The 15,794-nt window shown below is 37.2% G+C and overlaps 1 protein-coding gene across 1 annotated transcript; it reads left to right on the top strand.

Annotated features, from left to right (window-relative positions):
* Positions 1–12,480: 12,480 nt before the first annotated feature.
* Positions 12,481–12,953, top strand: LOC137657274 (uncharacterized). The gene is made up of 2 exons (XM_068391612.1): positions 12,481–12,678; positions 12,783–12,953. Exons 1-2 carry the CDS (start codon positions 12,481–12,483, stop codon positions 12,951–12,953), a joined length of 369 nt encoding a protein of 122 aa, XP_068247713.1.
* Positions 12,954–15,794: the final 2,841 nt, after the last annotated feature.

The following is a 15,794-nucleotide window of genomic DNA, read 5'->3' as shown; positions in this document are numbered from 1 at the left end:
TCATCTCCAAAATTTAATTGGGTCGTCAGTGACGCAAAATATATCTGCGGTGAGAATTTCGTCAAAATCCATCGAGTAGTTTTGACATAATTTTGTCCACAGACAGAGAGACAAGTAAATAAATAAATCGCCCTGTCCACAGACACGCAGACAAATAAATAAATAAACCGACTCAAAATTATAACCTGCTTGGCACAGGTAATGAACTGTATGTGAAATACTTTTCCCATTGTAATTTTACGTCACAAAAGGGTAACCTTTGCATGGGCAAATTTCCCACTTTCCTGATTTAGTATCCAATCCTTTCCAACATTATCAAACACTCCTTTTATCCTTTCAATGTGTTCTCCCTATAGTAAACTCTAAATAAATATAACCTGAATGTAAACAACAATACTATTCACAGTTTCTTTACTGATCCATATCAAACATTGAAATATAAGCCAAAACACATGTATTCTATATGTCACCAACATTACTGGAGAGGGAAATTCACTTAATTATATGATCTATATAAATACCTTGGCCCGAATGCTGGTCTAGATATATCCTGATGTCATGAGGCTTCACACACCGCATGTGGTTTCTGGGTCTTTGATTCATAACTGATATTTTGATATGTAGTCGTTATCGTTAACGAGGTAATTCAACAATGACGAGCAAGTTCTGCACTTCTTGTACGACTGGTTTTGAAATTCGGCTTACCAATCATTTCAAAAGTGATAATATCCGTGGGAGAAATTACGTAAGTCTTAATAGGTAAGTATAAAGTAAACTCTATACTCTTTATTGTAGATGAGTTACGCCTCAGCATCCATCTGCACAAATCCTCATACTAATTATTTTGTTCTACAATTAGCTGAGAGATAATCTAAGGGAATTATGGAAATAAATAGTACTTGCTATTCAAGTTAAAATAAATTGATGTACACGTTATAAATATTTTTACATTGTATTATAAATGTGTATATGATTTTTTTAGATGTCAAGGTTACAATGTGGTACAAAAGCCAAAGCAAGTATCATTTTGGCCTTTAAAGGAAAATCAGGGTCATTATTCCCATTTTGGCCTTTAAAGGAAAATCAGGGTCATTATTGTACTGCCTGGTTGCTCGGACTGCAGCTATATGTCTTTGCAGGCTTTGTGCTAGATGAAAAAAAAAAAAAAAAAAACATCCCTTTATTTGGACTCCTGGAAAGCATTCTGTCATAGCACCAATAGCTGCTTGTTTGTTCAAAGTCACAATGGATACACTCCGGTCTTAGATTAGGTACCAATGATTTAACCACTTCAAACATGCGTAGGTAAGTTGAACGTTGCTTATTTATTAGAAAGATATACAGAATTGGATGAACACCATCAAGTATTTTTGCCAAAATACAATATACTTGCGAGAATAAAATAGGGGCTATGTTGAATGTACCGTCAACAAACCATGTTGATTCTACTAGATAATGTACCCAGGATTCCCTTCCAAATATAATGATACGGTTACTCTCTGGACCACTATCAGCCAAAAGAAACCTTTCTTCCGATAAGTTATCAGGTTTATACATTTTATATGCAGTCGGAAAGGCCAACTGCAGAAGATCGGTAGGATTTGCTGACGCTAAGCTAATATCATTTCTTTTTCGTCTAATTATTTTCTTCATGCTGTCCAACGTTGGTAATGATGCTTGCACTGATAAAGGCACACCGGATATACATTCATTTATAAGAACACTAGGTACTTCTTGTGATTCTTCTGCACAGCGTTTTAAATTTACTTTTACCTTAGCAACTTGTACACTTGCTGCAGAGGAAGAATGAGTGTGTTCATTTATTTTCTTTATCACATTGCTATTCCTGGTGTGGATCCGTCCATTGCATCTTCCCCTTTGTTTGCAGCGCCCAAATTTAATGCTTGGATCACTCTTGGATGATTTATCAAAAAAGTAAATAAAACCAACGTGGTGAAATTTCCCTTTTCCGCTTTTGGAAAGAATATCTGTTTCCATTTTGAGGGCTTGAGGAGGACTGATTAAAATATTAAGAAAATATTTACTCTTTTTTAAATAAAAAAGTAAACAGACTTGTTATGCTTGTAAACAATGTAAGCAAACGACCTTGGTAAACTATAAAATTATTAAATTTTCAGAGCTATCCAGCAAAAAAAAAAGAGAGAGAGAAAAAAAAAACCATTGCTCCATATGCTTATAATGGGAGCACTTATTTTTTTGACGGTGGCGAATCAGCGGTGGTGAAACAGCGTCGGAGGCGAATGGGCGGTGGCTAACTGTCAGTGGCTAACTGTCGGCGGCGAATCGGCAGCGGCGAATGGTCCCATCCCCATATATATATATATATATATATATATATATATATATATATATATATATATATGTGTGTGTGTGTGTGTGTGTGTGTATATATATATATATATATATATATATATATATATATATATATATATATATATATATATACACACATATATATATATATATATATATATATATATATATATACATATATATATATATATATATATATATATATATATATATATATATATATATATATATATATGTATATATATACACATATATATATATATATATATATATATATGTGTAGATATATATATATATATATATATATATATATATATATATATATATATATATATTTATATATATATAAAGTTTAAAACACTCCCAGAACACTAATACTACTCCCAGATATTTGCCCAAACAACCTCTCTAACGTTTACAACACTTCCAGCAGACTAAGATTACTGCCAGATCTTTGCTCAAATAACCTCTCTAACGTTTACAACACTTCCAGAAGACTAATACTACTGCCAGATCATTGCTCAAATAACCTCTCTAACGTTTACAACACTTCCAGAAAATTAATACTACTGCCAGATCTTAGTTAAAAAAACCTCTCTAACATTTAAAACACTTCCAGAAGACTAATATTACTGCCAGATCATTGCTCAAATAACCTCTCTAACGTTTAAAATTCTTCCAGAAAACTAAAATTGCTGCCAGATCTTTCCTCAAACAACCTCTCTAGCGTTTAAAACACTTCCAGAAGACTAATATTAGTACCAAATCTTTGCTCAAACAACCTCTCTAACGTATAAAACCCTTCCAGAAGACTAATATTACTGCCAGATCTATACTCAAACAACCTCTTTAACATTTAAAACAATCTCAGAAGACTAATATCTTTGCCAGATTTTTGCTCGAACAACCTCTTTAACGTTTAAAATACTTCCAGAAGACTATGATTACTGCAAGATCTTTGCTCAAACAACCTCTCTAACGTTTAAAACACTTCCAGAAGACTAATATTACTGCCAGATCTTTGCTCAAACAACCTCTCTAACATTTAAAACACTTCTAAAAGACTATTATTACTGCCAGATTTTTGCTCAAACAACCTCTTCAACATTTAAAGCACTTCCAGAAGACTAATATTACTGCCAGATCTTTGCTCAAACAACCTCTCTAACGTTTAAAACACTCCCAGAAGACTAAGATTTCGGCCAGATCTTTGCTCGAGCAACCTCTCTAACAATTAAAATACTGCCAGAAGACTATGATTACTGCTAGATCTTTGCTCAAACAACCTTTCTAACGTTTAAAACACTTCCAGAAGACCAATATTACTGCCATATCTTTGCTCAAACCACCTTCCTAATGTTTAAAACACTTCCAGAAGATTAATATTACTACCAGATATTTGTTCAAACAACCTCTCTAACGTTTAAAATACGTCCAGAAGACTAAGATTACTGCCGGATCTTCTCTCAAACAACCTCTTTAACATTTAAAACACTTCCAGAAGACTAATATTACTGCCAGATCTTTGCTCAAACAACCTCTCTAATGTTTAAAACACTTCCAAAAGACTAAGATTGCTGCCAGATCTTCGCTTGAACAACCTTATAACGTTTTCAATACTTCCAGAAGACTAAGATTACTGCCAAATCTTTGCTCAAACAACCTATCCAACTTTTAAAACACTTCCAGAAGACCTCTATTACTGCCAGATCTTTTCTCAAATAACCTCTCTACTGTTTAAAATACTTCCAGAAGACTAATATCACTACTAGATAGTTCCTCAAACAACCTCTCCAACGTATAAAACACTTCCAGAAGACTAAGATTACTGCAATATCTTTGCACAAAGAACTTTTTCAACATTTAAAACACTTCCAGAATACTAATATTACTGCCAGATCTTTGGTCAAACAACCTCTCTAACGTTTTAAACACTTCCAGAAGACTAAGATTACTGCCACAACTTTGCTCAAACAACCTCTCTAACGTTTTAAACACTTCCAGAAGACTAAGATTACTGCCAGATCTTTGCTCAAACAACATCTCAAACGTTTGAAACACTTCCAGATGACTAAGATTACTACCAGATCTTTGCTCAAACAACCTCTCTCACGTTTGAAACACTTCCAGAAGACTAAGATAACTGCCGGATATTTGTTCAAACAACCTCTCTAACGTTTGAAACACTTCCAGAAGACTAAAATTACTGCCAAATATTTGCTCAGGGACAATCTATAAGAGCTGAGAAAGGCAACGTCTATCCTTTCCTTTGCCCTTGCGCTGTCCGCTGAAGAGAATGATACATTGGAAGAAAAAGTCTACTTCAGAAGGCAAATCAAGTTAGATTTTTTTAATGATTCACCTTTTTGCGTTATTTATTGATGGAGTACTCTCATGAAGCCGCATTATTGAAAACATAGCAACTGACGTTTCAGGTTTTGATCATGATCGTGATCACTGACAGATGTGAATTCATTTGCAAAAAAAAACGTATATTATTTTTCATTTTCCACTTACATAACACCTTGACTGTTTACTACCTATACATTTTCAGTGGAGTCTGCAGCAGTAGCCTTCGAGTAATATATTTTTTTTTCTTTGGACGATGTACTATCCTACATATCGGGGGTTCTGTAAAATGAAATAATTCAAAGGTGCACTTCCTTAATTAATATTTCACAAACGGAATTATCTTAATAGTAGTAACTAATGGTTTGTAATAGCCAAACAATACACACACACATACACACACACACGAGCACACATGCACTCACAAACACATAGAGAGAGAGAGAGAGAGAGAGAGAGAGAGAGAGAGAGAGAGAGAGAGAGAGAGAGAGAGAGAGATATTCTTATGAAATAACAGTAATAACAATATTCAGTAATAATGGCGCTTAAATCTCTGCGCTCAAATACTACTGCGGTCTATTATCAATTGTCTAGCTCTCGATTATCGGAGCTCATTTTCTCTTACGCTCCGAAGTCACCTCACGAATGTAAGAACAGTAACAACATTAAAATAGATGTTGATATACAAACGATATAAATAGACTTATGTCAGCCTATTCAACATAAAAGCATTCACTGCAAGTTTGAACTTTTGAACTATGTGTGTGCATGTGTCAGTATACACACAAATGCATACATCCATACATACACACACACACAGACACACACACACACACACACACATATATATATATATATATATATATATATATATATATATATATATATATATATATATATATATATATATATTAAATGAGTGATTGAATAAATAACTTTTCCAATAGAATTAATGAAACACCTGACCCAGTACCAAAGGTAAAAGTAGTAGTAAAAATGCATTGAAAGCATAAAAAGAGGCAAAACATCAGGAAAAGATGGCCTAACAATTGATTCAATATTAGGTGGAGTAGATTTCATAGTAGTAAAACTGTCTTAACTTTACACAATATGTCTGCAAGAATGCTCTATACCTACATCTTTGAAAAACATTATCATTGCACTAATTTACAAAAAGGGTGACACCACAGGACTTAAAAATTACCGTCCAATAAAGTATAAAATAAAAAATAGAAAGGCAACTAGACATTAATCAACCAAGAAGGCAGGTAGGCACAAGTAGTTGGTAGTCAACAACAGACCATATCAATGTAATTAACCAGCTACTGGAAAAATCAACATAGTATGACAAACCACTATGTATTGCATTTATAGCGTACGAGAAAACGTTTAATTTTGTAAAAATATCAGCAATCATGAAAGCCCTTAAATGACAAGGAATAGATGAATCTTAACTTAGAACACTTGAAGATATCTATTCAGGAATCACAATTCTAAAACTACTTGAAGATAATGAAAAATATCCGATTGAATTAGGAGTTAAATAGGGAGACCTCATATCTCCTAAATTATTATCAGCAAGCATAGATGAAGTCTTAAGAATTTAGACTGGGAAAATGTATGAAATAATATTAAGGGGGAATACCTAACAACTGAAGCTTTTCAGATGACTTAGTTGTGTCTAGTGGATGATGGAAAGAACCATAAAAGACGATAGAAGATTTGAATACAGAAAGCAGAAATGTTGGATTGAAAATTAATGTGATTAAAACTAATGTTCAATGTAAATGCAGAAAGGCCACAAATAAAGACTTATGGATGAACCTCTGAAGATTGTTAATGAATATGCATACTTAGGACAGAGAGCAAGTGTATTCCAAGGACACGAAGAAGGGTAAGCTTTGGATAGAGAGCTTTTGATAATGAAAATAAGATTATGAAAATAAAAATGCCACTTTCTCTAAAAAGAAATTTATTTATTCAGATGGTCCTACCAGTTTTAACTCATGCATCAGTAACTTGGAACCTTATTAAAGCCTTAAAACTTAAAGCTAGGTAGTACGTTGGCCAGGGCACCAGCCACCCGTTGAGGTACTACTGCTAGAGATTTATGGGGTCCTTTGACTGGCCAGACAGTAGTACATTGGATCCTTGTCTCTGGTTATGATTAATTTTCCCTTTGCCTACACATAAACCGAATAGTCTGGCCTATTCTTTACAGATTCTTCTCTATCCTCATACGCCTGATAACACTGATATTACCTAACAATTCTTCTTCACCCAAGTGGTTAACTACTCCACTGTAATTGTTGAGTGGCCACTTTCCTCTTGGTAAGGGTAGAAGAGACTCTTTAGCTATGGTAAGCAGTTCTTCTAGGAGAAGGACACTCCAAAATCAAAACATTATTTTCTTATCTTAGGTAGTGTCATAGCCTCTGTACCATGGTCTTTCACTGTCTTGGATTAGAGTTCTCTTGCTTGAGGGTACACTCGGGCACACTATTATATCTTATTTTTCTTCCTCTTGTTTTTTAATGTTTTATAGTATATATAGGAAATATTTATTTTAATGTTGTTACTGTTCTTAAGATATTTTATTTTTTCCTTGTTTTCTTTCCTCACTGGGCTATTTTCCCTGTTAGAGCCCCTGGGCTTATAGCATCTGGCTTTTTCAATTACAGTTGTAGCATAGCAAGTAATGATAATAATAATAATAATAATAATAATAATAATATATAAGCTAGTTACAACTCAAAGAGCTATGCAAAGAATAATGATGGGAATAAAATTAAGAAACAGAAAAATGTCAACATGGATAAGAGCGTAAAGTAAAGTAGAGGATATTCTAACAACATGTAAGAAAAGAAAATGGACAAGGGAATGACATACAATGATAATAACATAATGGGTTCCTAGAAATTTCAAACGAAGCAGGGAAAAGAAGAGAAGACGATGGATTTACGAACTAAGAATGTTTTCGGGTGTGGACTGGCATAGAAAAAAACGTAAACAGACGCAATTGGAAGGACATGTCCGAGGTCTTTGTTATACAGTGGAGTAGTAACTGCTGCTGATGATGATGATGATGATGATAGTTATCTTACCACAGCATTTTTACAGGGGTTATGACCGGGTTGGACTCACTAAGAGCACAATGGTGCTGGCGATAAAGAATCATTATTGACATTTTTTTTTCTAATACATTGATAATGCTACAACTTTTTCAATAATGCAATGCTATAGGTTGGCCCAACATATCTAATGGGAAAGGAACGAATTTATATATTAATCAACTTTTTTGATGTTCACCATGATGAATAGAGCCAGATTATAATGTTGGTCTCAATACGTGAAAATCTGTATAATGCCAATGAATTTGGTTAATTGCGATAAAAAAATAGCAAATAACACCAACCATAAATCCATTGTTGGCAGAAGTAGAGTCTGGTCACAAATATCCAATCGCCTACCAAGGTAGGAGGACTCTCATGAGGTCAGTTAACATCACGTTCTCTTTCCTGAACCAAGGTCTTTATATCAAGATCTTGGTCTGAACCCATTGGTATAAATGCGATGGGTTTGGACTTGCCCCTTCATTTCACACCTATAGTTTCCAAGGCACCAGCCACCCGTTTAGATAGTACTGCTAGAGAGTTACTGGGTCCTTTGTCTGGCCAGACAGTACTACATTTGATCCTTACGTGTGATGATTTTTTACCTACTTTTAAGAATTTCATTTATAGTAATTGCCAACAGCATTAGAATAGTTTAATTCAAAGTAAGATGAAAGTTATAACAAATGGTATATCCCCTTCGAGGTATAACGTGATGCCCCGAAAGTGGGAGACTACTCTTTGTCGTCTCCGCATTAGTCGCACTCGGATGACACAGGAGTTTCTGCTAACTGGCCAACGCCAACGATATTGCAATGGGTGTTTGATACCCTTGACAGAGAGGCATTTGTTGACTGAATGCCGCACTTATAGCAGAGAAATAAATAGATATCTGTTTGAGGCTCAAGGTGAGAACGGCAGGTTCATCCTTGCCAAGATCCTTTGACATGATGTGTCGTACAATGCTAGTGGACCTTTTAGATTTCTTTCAGAAGCAGGTCTTCTGAAAGTTATTTAACTTTTATAATGGCACATTTGCTTTCATAGTTTTAATTGAATATTCTTTTATTCTTTATTCATATTAAACAATATTGGCGTCGATGACCTTCGATGTCCGGATGCCAGAAAACTTCAAATCTATAAATCCATCAGATTATAGATGATTTTTCTTTGCTCTACACATGTGCCGAATAGTCTGGCCCATTTTTCCCTATTCTCCTCTGTCCTCATACACCTTTAAACACCGAGATTACCAAACAATGCTTCTTCGCTCAAGGGGTTAACTACTGCTCTGTAATTGTTCAGTGGCTACTTTCCGCTTGGTAAGGGTAGAAGAGACTGTGACTATGGTAAGCAGCTCTTCTAGGAGAAGGACACTCCAAAACCAGATCATTGTTCTCTAGTCTTGGGTAGTGACACAGCCCCTGTACCATGGTCTTACTGTCTTGAGTTAGTCCTATTATTTCTTCACCTCAAGTTTCCTGAAAGTTTTTATACTTTACATATGGAAGATCTAATTTAATGTTGTTATTGTTCTTAAAATGTTTTATTCTAACTGATTAATCTGTGATCCTTCCAATGACTCTGTTTAGAGGTAAAAGGTACATATGTGTTTCTACACGGTGAAAATTATGCCTATTACTACATCAAAAGAAGTATTGGTGATCTTAAAGTGTTTCTACAAGGGGCAATTTCTTTCGAACCACATAACACATATATTGGATATATTTAACAATAAAACCAAACTTATCCTCATGTGTTCTAGGTTTCATTAGAACTTCACCTTACAAGATTATATAATTATGGTTTTTTAATTATTAAATTGATCATATAAAATGCTATTATTTATTGATGACCATTACCTCATTTTAAGGTAGCTACTAGAAATTTGGGTTTAGATAAGGAAACATAATTTGAAACAAGTTCAGCCCGTCAAAGTGTAAATGTTTTCTTGTGCCTGGGCTGAAAAAGAGACTGACCTCAGCGCCTTTCATGTCAGCTGTATTATGATTCATAAATAGACGTGGTCACTGTGACATTGAACATGATTGGCATCATACCGGCTCACCAGGTATCTGAGTGCTCTGATTCCAGTTAATGAATTCCTTGATTACTGCAACAACGACTGTGATTATTCTGTAAATTTTGTGGTTATTTACTAAAGACATCAGTAACAGTTCTGTTAGTTATATATTCCTGTTCTCCAATCATATCTTTTCCTTTTGACACCAAGTATGAGGGTTTTCCGTCAACTTTGAAAGTCGGTTGATCTCATCAAATAAATGTATATTGTCAACTATTGCACCATTGTGTTCTTCGGTGTCCCCACTTTCATTTGGCACCAAACAGTAATACCAAACACTACCGATTTCTTTCAACTTTGAAAATCCATTGTTTTCTTTAATTAACCTTGAATTACTATTCAATAAAGATGAGATTCCTTCAATCAAGTGCACATTGTGATCCCTTGGTCTTCCAGTTTTACCTAACACCAAGCACGGCCATTTTTTGTGAACTTTTAAGAGGTGAAGGTATTTCACCTAATTACTAGTCAGCAAAACAACAATCCTTCTAGTATATATATATATATATATATATATATATATATATATATATATATATATATATATATATATATATATATATATACCAAGTTTCAGACTGATCGACTGATCAATAAGGGAGGAGTAGGCTTTTGAAATGAATGCCTCGGAAATGTTTAATTCCTTAATAAATTATTAATTATTGGTGTGACACAGCTTTCTGTTCAAGGATCAATGAATGCTCTCTTCTAGATTCTACATACCATATTTCACGCATCTCTGACACTTATTAACCGAGTTGTCAAAATTTCATTCTTTTTCACTTTTTAATTGAATACTAATTAATGATATAGCATTTTGGGAAAAAAAAAACCCCAGTGGATCAATAGATGCGGCAATCGGTTAACAAATAATGGCGGAGTAGACAAACAATGATAATGTACAGCATATGCATCACTCATGCTTGTACACTAACGGTATATGTTTTTTATATTGCCGTTATCGCTCTTCCCTTGCACTGATAACCTATTATTGCCTGTATGTGCTTGTATTGATATGTTCGAATTTTTGTGACCTTTCACAGGACCTTTTGCTCTAAAAGCTCGCTGTCTGTTGAAATGAAATTAGTTACATTTATGCCGTCTCTTAGTTATTACCTAACTGCTCGCTCGAACAATGGTGACCAGCGGAGTGACCAGCACAGCCCCACCTTTTCCCCTCACTGATTTGTCCTACTGTTTGATGATGACACCTTCCAATACTGACTCTATTATGAAAGCCACATCACTGAAACTACCATCCTTTGCCAGTGGAGAAGTGTTTGCCTAGTTTCAGCGTACTTGAGTCCAGTTTTGCATGAAGGGCGTGACTCAGTCAAGCACCAAACCAGATTATGTTCTCACGGTCATCCCCAAGGACACTTTTCTGAATACATCCGATTGGCTCTGCGAGTAAGGAGTCACTCCAATAACGTACAAGTCCCTCAAATCATACCTCCTGGAGCAGTGCTCACTATCACCGGGGCCCTGTATAGCGAAACTTTTTCAGCTCTCTCAACAACTGTTGCGGGACCAAAAGGCTTCACTTCCCCTCAGAGAAATGACTGGACCGGTATAGCTCGCCTTCTACCAGCCGCAGAGGGCTCTCATCATGAAGTGAATCTACTTTGAGCCCTTTGGGTGTAGCGCCTACCCGAAACTGTACGTGCTGCTAGCTCGATGTTGATATTTTGCCCATGAAGGACCTGATGACCAAAGTCAATGCCCTTACTTTAGGCACTTCACCACCTTCCAGACGTCCATCAACACCTGCACTTCTGATGAAGTGGACAACTTCTCAACATCAACCAAAGCTGTCGTGAATGCGGGAGGTCACAGACACCTATCATGTGACTTGCCAGAGAGGCGACAAAGCCTCCCACTACCCACATATACCACTCCTCGCTTACGGCCTTTCCAGCCTCTTAATGATGCCCATCAGCGGCAGCTTTGCTATTCTTATTCTAAATTCAGGCTTCTACTAAAAAATGTGTGAATGGTTATCAATGGCAAAGAAATGTGTAAGTAGGCCATCGCTTGAGGTCGTGGCCTCCCCTGTCACTAATCTTTTCTTTTTACATGACGCTGGTATGTGACTTTTTGTAGACATGGGTGCTTATGTTCTCTTTTGCTAAGACCACTCTCCAGGACATGACGTAGTCTGCTTAAATTTTCCGACAATCCTCAGTGCGGATTTCCTATCACACTTCCCCTTCTTGTTCGATGTAGCTCACTGACTGCTAGTTAAAGCGGATTCGTACTCATTGAGGCCTCTACAACCTTGCTTTCCACATCAGCACAGCCACAGATGCCGCCCACCACCTCACACCGTACCCAGAAGTTATCCATCCAGAACTTTGTCACGAGCTCACATTTACAGTGAAACATGGTATTTATCAGCATATCAAGATGACTGGGCCCCCAGCGTTTACCTTACTCAAACGTCTGGCACTGGATCGTTTAGCAGCCTTTAAACGAAGTTTGGCCAGAATGGAAGAAAAGGGCCTTTGTCAAAAGACTTCAAGCCCATGGTCATCACCCTTACACATCGTTCTGAAGAAAGATGGCTCTCTGTGGTGATGTATGGATTACAGGTGCCTGAACATGCAGAAGGAACAGGATCACTTACCCTTCCCAAAAATTGCCGACGTGACCTCCTACTTCCACAAAGCGAAGGTTTTCTCCACACTCTACCTCCTAAAGGGGTATTATCAGGTGCCCCTGAACCCAGAAGACATCTTCAAGACCTCCATCACCACCCTCTTTGGTGTATACACCTTCAATTTCTCTGCTTTGATCTACGTAATGCTGGGCCATTTTTCAATGTCCCATTGACAGCACCTCAGGAGACCTCCCCTTCTGTGTATGCTAAGTGGACAACATAATTGTGTTCTTTTCCTCCAAAGAAGAACACCTCCATTATATACGCATCCTGCTCAACATATTGTCACCATTTCCTGTTAGCTATCACCGCCAATCTTGTCTCCCTCTACGCCACCCTCAAGGGCAAGCCAGAAGACCTGAAGTGGTGTCCCCGTCAAGAAGTGGCCCTCCACAATGCAAAGAATGCCTTATGAACCACTGCTGCTCTCATTTTTCCCGTGCCACATATAGCTCTCCTTCTCTCACCGATACCAGCAATGTCCTCGAGCAGGTGGTCAACGGCTCACCTTGCCCATTGGCCTTCTTCATTAAAAACTGTTCAAGGCAGAATCAGGCTAGTATACTTATGACCATGAAATGCTGGCGGTGCACTTGGCTGTCCACACTTATGTAATTTTTTAGAAGGTACACTCTTCGCCAATTGCGCATACCACATGCCTCTGGTGCATGCCTTCATTCGTCAGTTAGATGCCTGGTTTGTCCGTAAACACCAACCTCTCTCCGCCGTGGCTGAATACAATAGTACCCTTGAACACGTCCCAGGGAAAATTAATCTCATTGCCGATGCCCTGACAAGAATCACATTGGCCACCATTCACCTGAGATTAGATTATAACTCCTTGGCAGAAGCCCAGCGAAAAGATCTAGAGTACTAAGCATGCGTGGCCTCCTGAACACCCCTCTGTTGGGAGGACGTCCCTCTTGACGACTCCAACACTACCTTCCCTTGTGGCATTATTACTGGTAGACCTAGACCGTGCATACCTTCTCCCATGCACAGACGGGTGTTTGATTTCATCCATGTCTTTCACATTCGTTGCGATGTTCTACTGCACAGCTACTGAAGACTAATTTTAGATGGCATGGCATTACTAAGGATTCTAAGGATTGGGTTTGCGGCTGTACTTTATGCCAAACTTCCAAAGTACATCGGCGCACGGATTCAGGAGTGAGCTCCTTTCCTTAACCTCAACTGCTCTTAGCCTACATTCACGTCAATTTTGTAGCTCCCCTACCCACTTAAAAGGTTATTATTACGTGTTTATCGTTACTGATTGCTTCATTCGTGGGCCTGAATCCATTCCCATGGACACTGCAATGTCCGCATGTTGTACATCTGCCTTACTCTCAGGATGGACAGCAAGATTTTTTACCCCTGAGCATATTACATCTGATAGGAATACCACTTTCACCTCTCAATTGGGGACATCATTAGCGAATCTACTGGGTATCACCCATCATCAGACAACAGCATGCAACTCTGCTTCCAACGATATGGTTGAACGTTTTAACTGTATCCTCAAATTTGCTTTGATGTTCTGCTGCAAAGACTCCAACTGGTTTACCAAGCTTCCCTGGGTTTTTCTGGGACTAAGGACCGCTCCTAAAGATGCCTTTGATGGCTGAAATGGTGTCTGGTGACCTGCTGGTTATCCCTGCAGAATTTTTTTCCGTCTGCAATGTCCTCCGACAGTCTCCAGCAGCTACGTCATGTTGTGGGAAAATTTACTCCACGCTGCCACAATTACAAGCCTTAAGCTAAGAAACATATTTGTGCAGATCTGCAATTGGCATCACACGTTTTCTTGTGAAAGGGCATTAGCAAGCCACCGTTAATTCCCCCTTACACGTGCCCTTACCTCGTGATCCCTTGTACGCTGAAAACATTCTTCCTCAATATGAGTGGTAAAGAACGCTGAGTCTCCATTGATCGTCTAAAACCTGTATATCTCTTGCCAGATGACCTGCCCATAGTACATCTCTCAAGAGAAGGGCACCCTTTTTCGCAGGTATATCTTATGAAGGGGGGGGGGTGGCCATATAATGCATGTGTATCACACTCGCTCGTATACTAACGGTATTTCTGTTTTTTGTATATTATCGTTATCACTCTCCCCTCACACTGATAACCCGATATTCCCTCTATGTCCTTGTATCGATTTATTTTTTTATTTTTGTGACCTTATTTTCCTGAAACTGTTGTTATAAAAGCCTGCTGTCTGTTGAAATAAAGTTAGTTTACGCTATTTCTCAGTTATCACCTAACTGCCCGCTTACACAATAGTATACACACAAAGAACTCCTAGAACAACAATAGTAGTCACCTGACAAGCCTTCAGTATGTAAAAAAAATCTTCCATATTACTTGTATAACGCTTAAAGTTCCCAAACTATGTTTTTAATCCTTTGGTTATTCCTCTCCTATGAATTCAGTCCTATTTGGATAGTGATCGTATAAACCACTCTAAATATCTTCATGATCAAAATAAGTTGATAATGTCTTTAGCTACGAGTTAGAGATAAGCAGTTTGAATGAAACTGAGAAATGTTTCATTGTGAGTCAATGATGTCGTTAAATAAAACTTTAGGTCCTATGGTTACCTACATTGGTATTCAAGAGAAATTAACAAGTACAGCTCCCCATGGACTACAGCCTTAATAGAGCTCGGCGTATAGCTGAATTGAAAGACTTGCTCTCTCTCTCCCTCTCTCTCTCTCTCTCTCTCTCTCTCTCTCTCTCTCTCTCTCTCTCTCTCTCTCTCTCTCTCTCTCTTGGATGCCGGGTAGATGTCAAGCTCTTTCACAATTGCCAAGTCTTTGCAGATGAAGCCCAAGCATCATGGTTTTTTATATCCATACTTTTCTGATGCATATCCTGCACACATATATGGGAATCCAGATCACGATATCTACTGTTACACCCCGTAAATGCTGAGAAATTAACATCAGGATTCTAAAGAAAAGACGTTAAGTCAAACATTATTAGGGAGCACCTTTCCCCGCTAAATCGATGAATGAAGAATATTCAATCTGCAAGGAGGAATGATGAAGAAGTAATCCCCAGTTTTTAGACATAGTGTAAATACTCTTGTTTTAAACTTAGAAAACTATTGTTAGTTGAGCCTAAGAATTAACTCTGAATAGCATATTTCAATTAAATGGCCCTCCTTCATCACCTATCTGGTTAAGTAACTATATATAATTGAATAAGAGTTAAGATTTTAACGTGATTACATGCTATTGTGAAATAAAAT

This window comes from Palaemon carinicauda, chromosome 18 (genome assembly GCF_036898095.1).
Source record: "Palaemon carinicauda isolate YSFRI2023 chromosome 18, ASM3689809v2, whole genome shotgun sequence".
In the NCBI taxonomy this organism is placed as follows: domain Eukaryota; kingdom Metazoa; phylum Arthropoda; class Malacostraca; order Decapoda; family Palaemonidae; genus Palaemon; species Palaemon carinicauda.
Note: the sequence above shows the minus strand (reverse complement) of the source record. Positions and strands in the feature narration are given on the sequence as shown.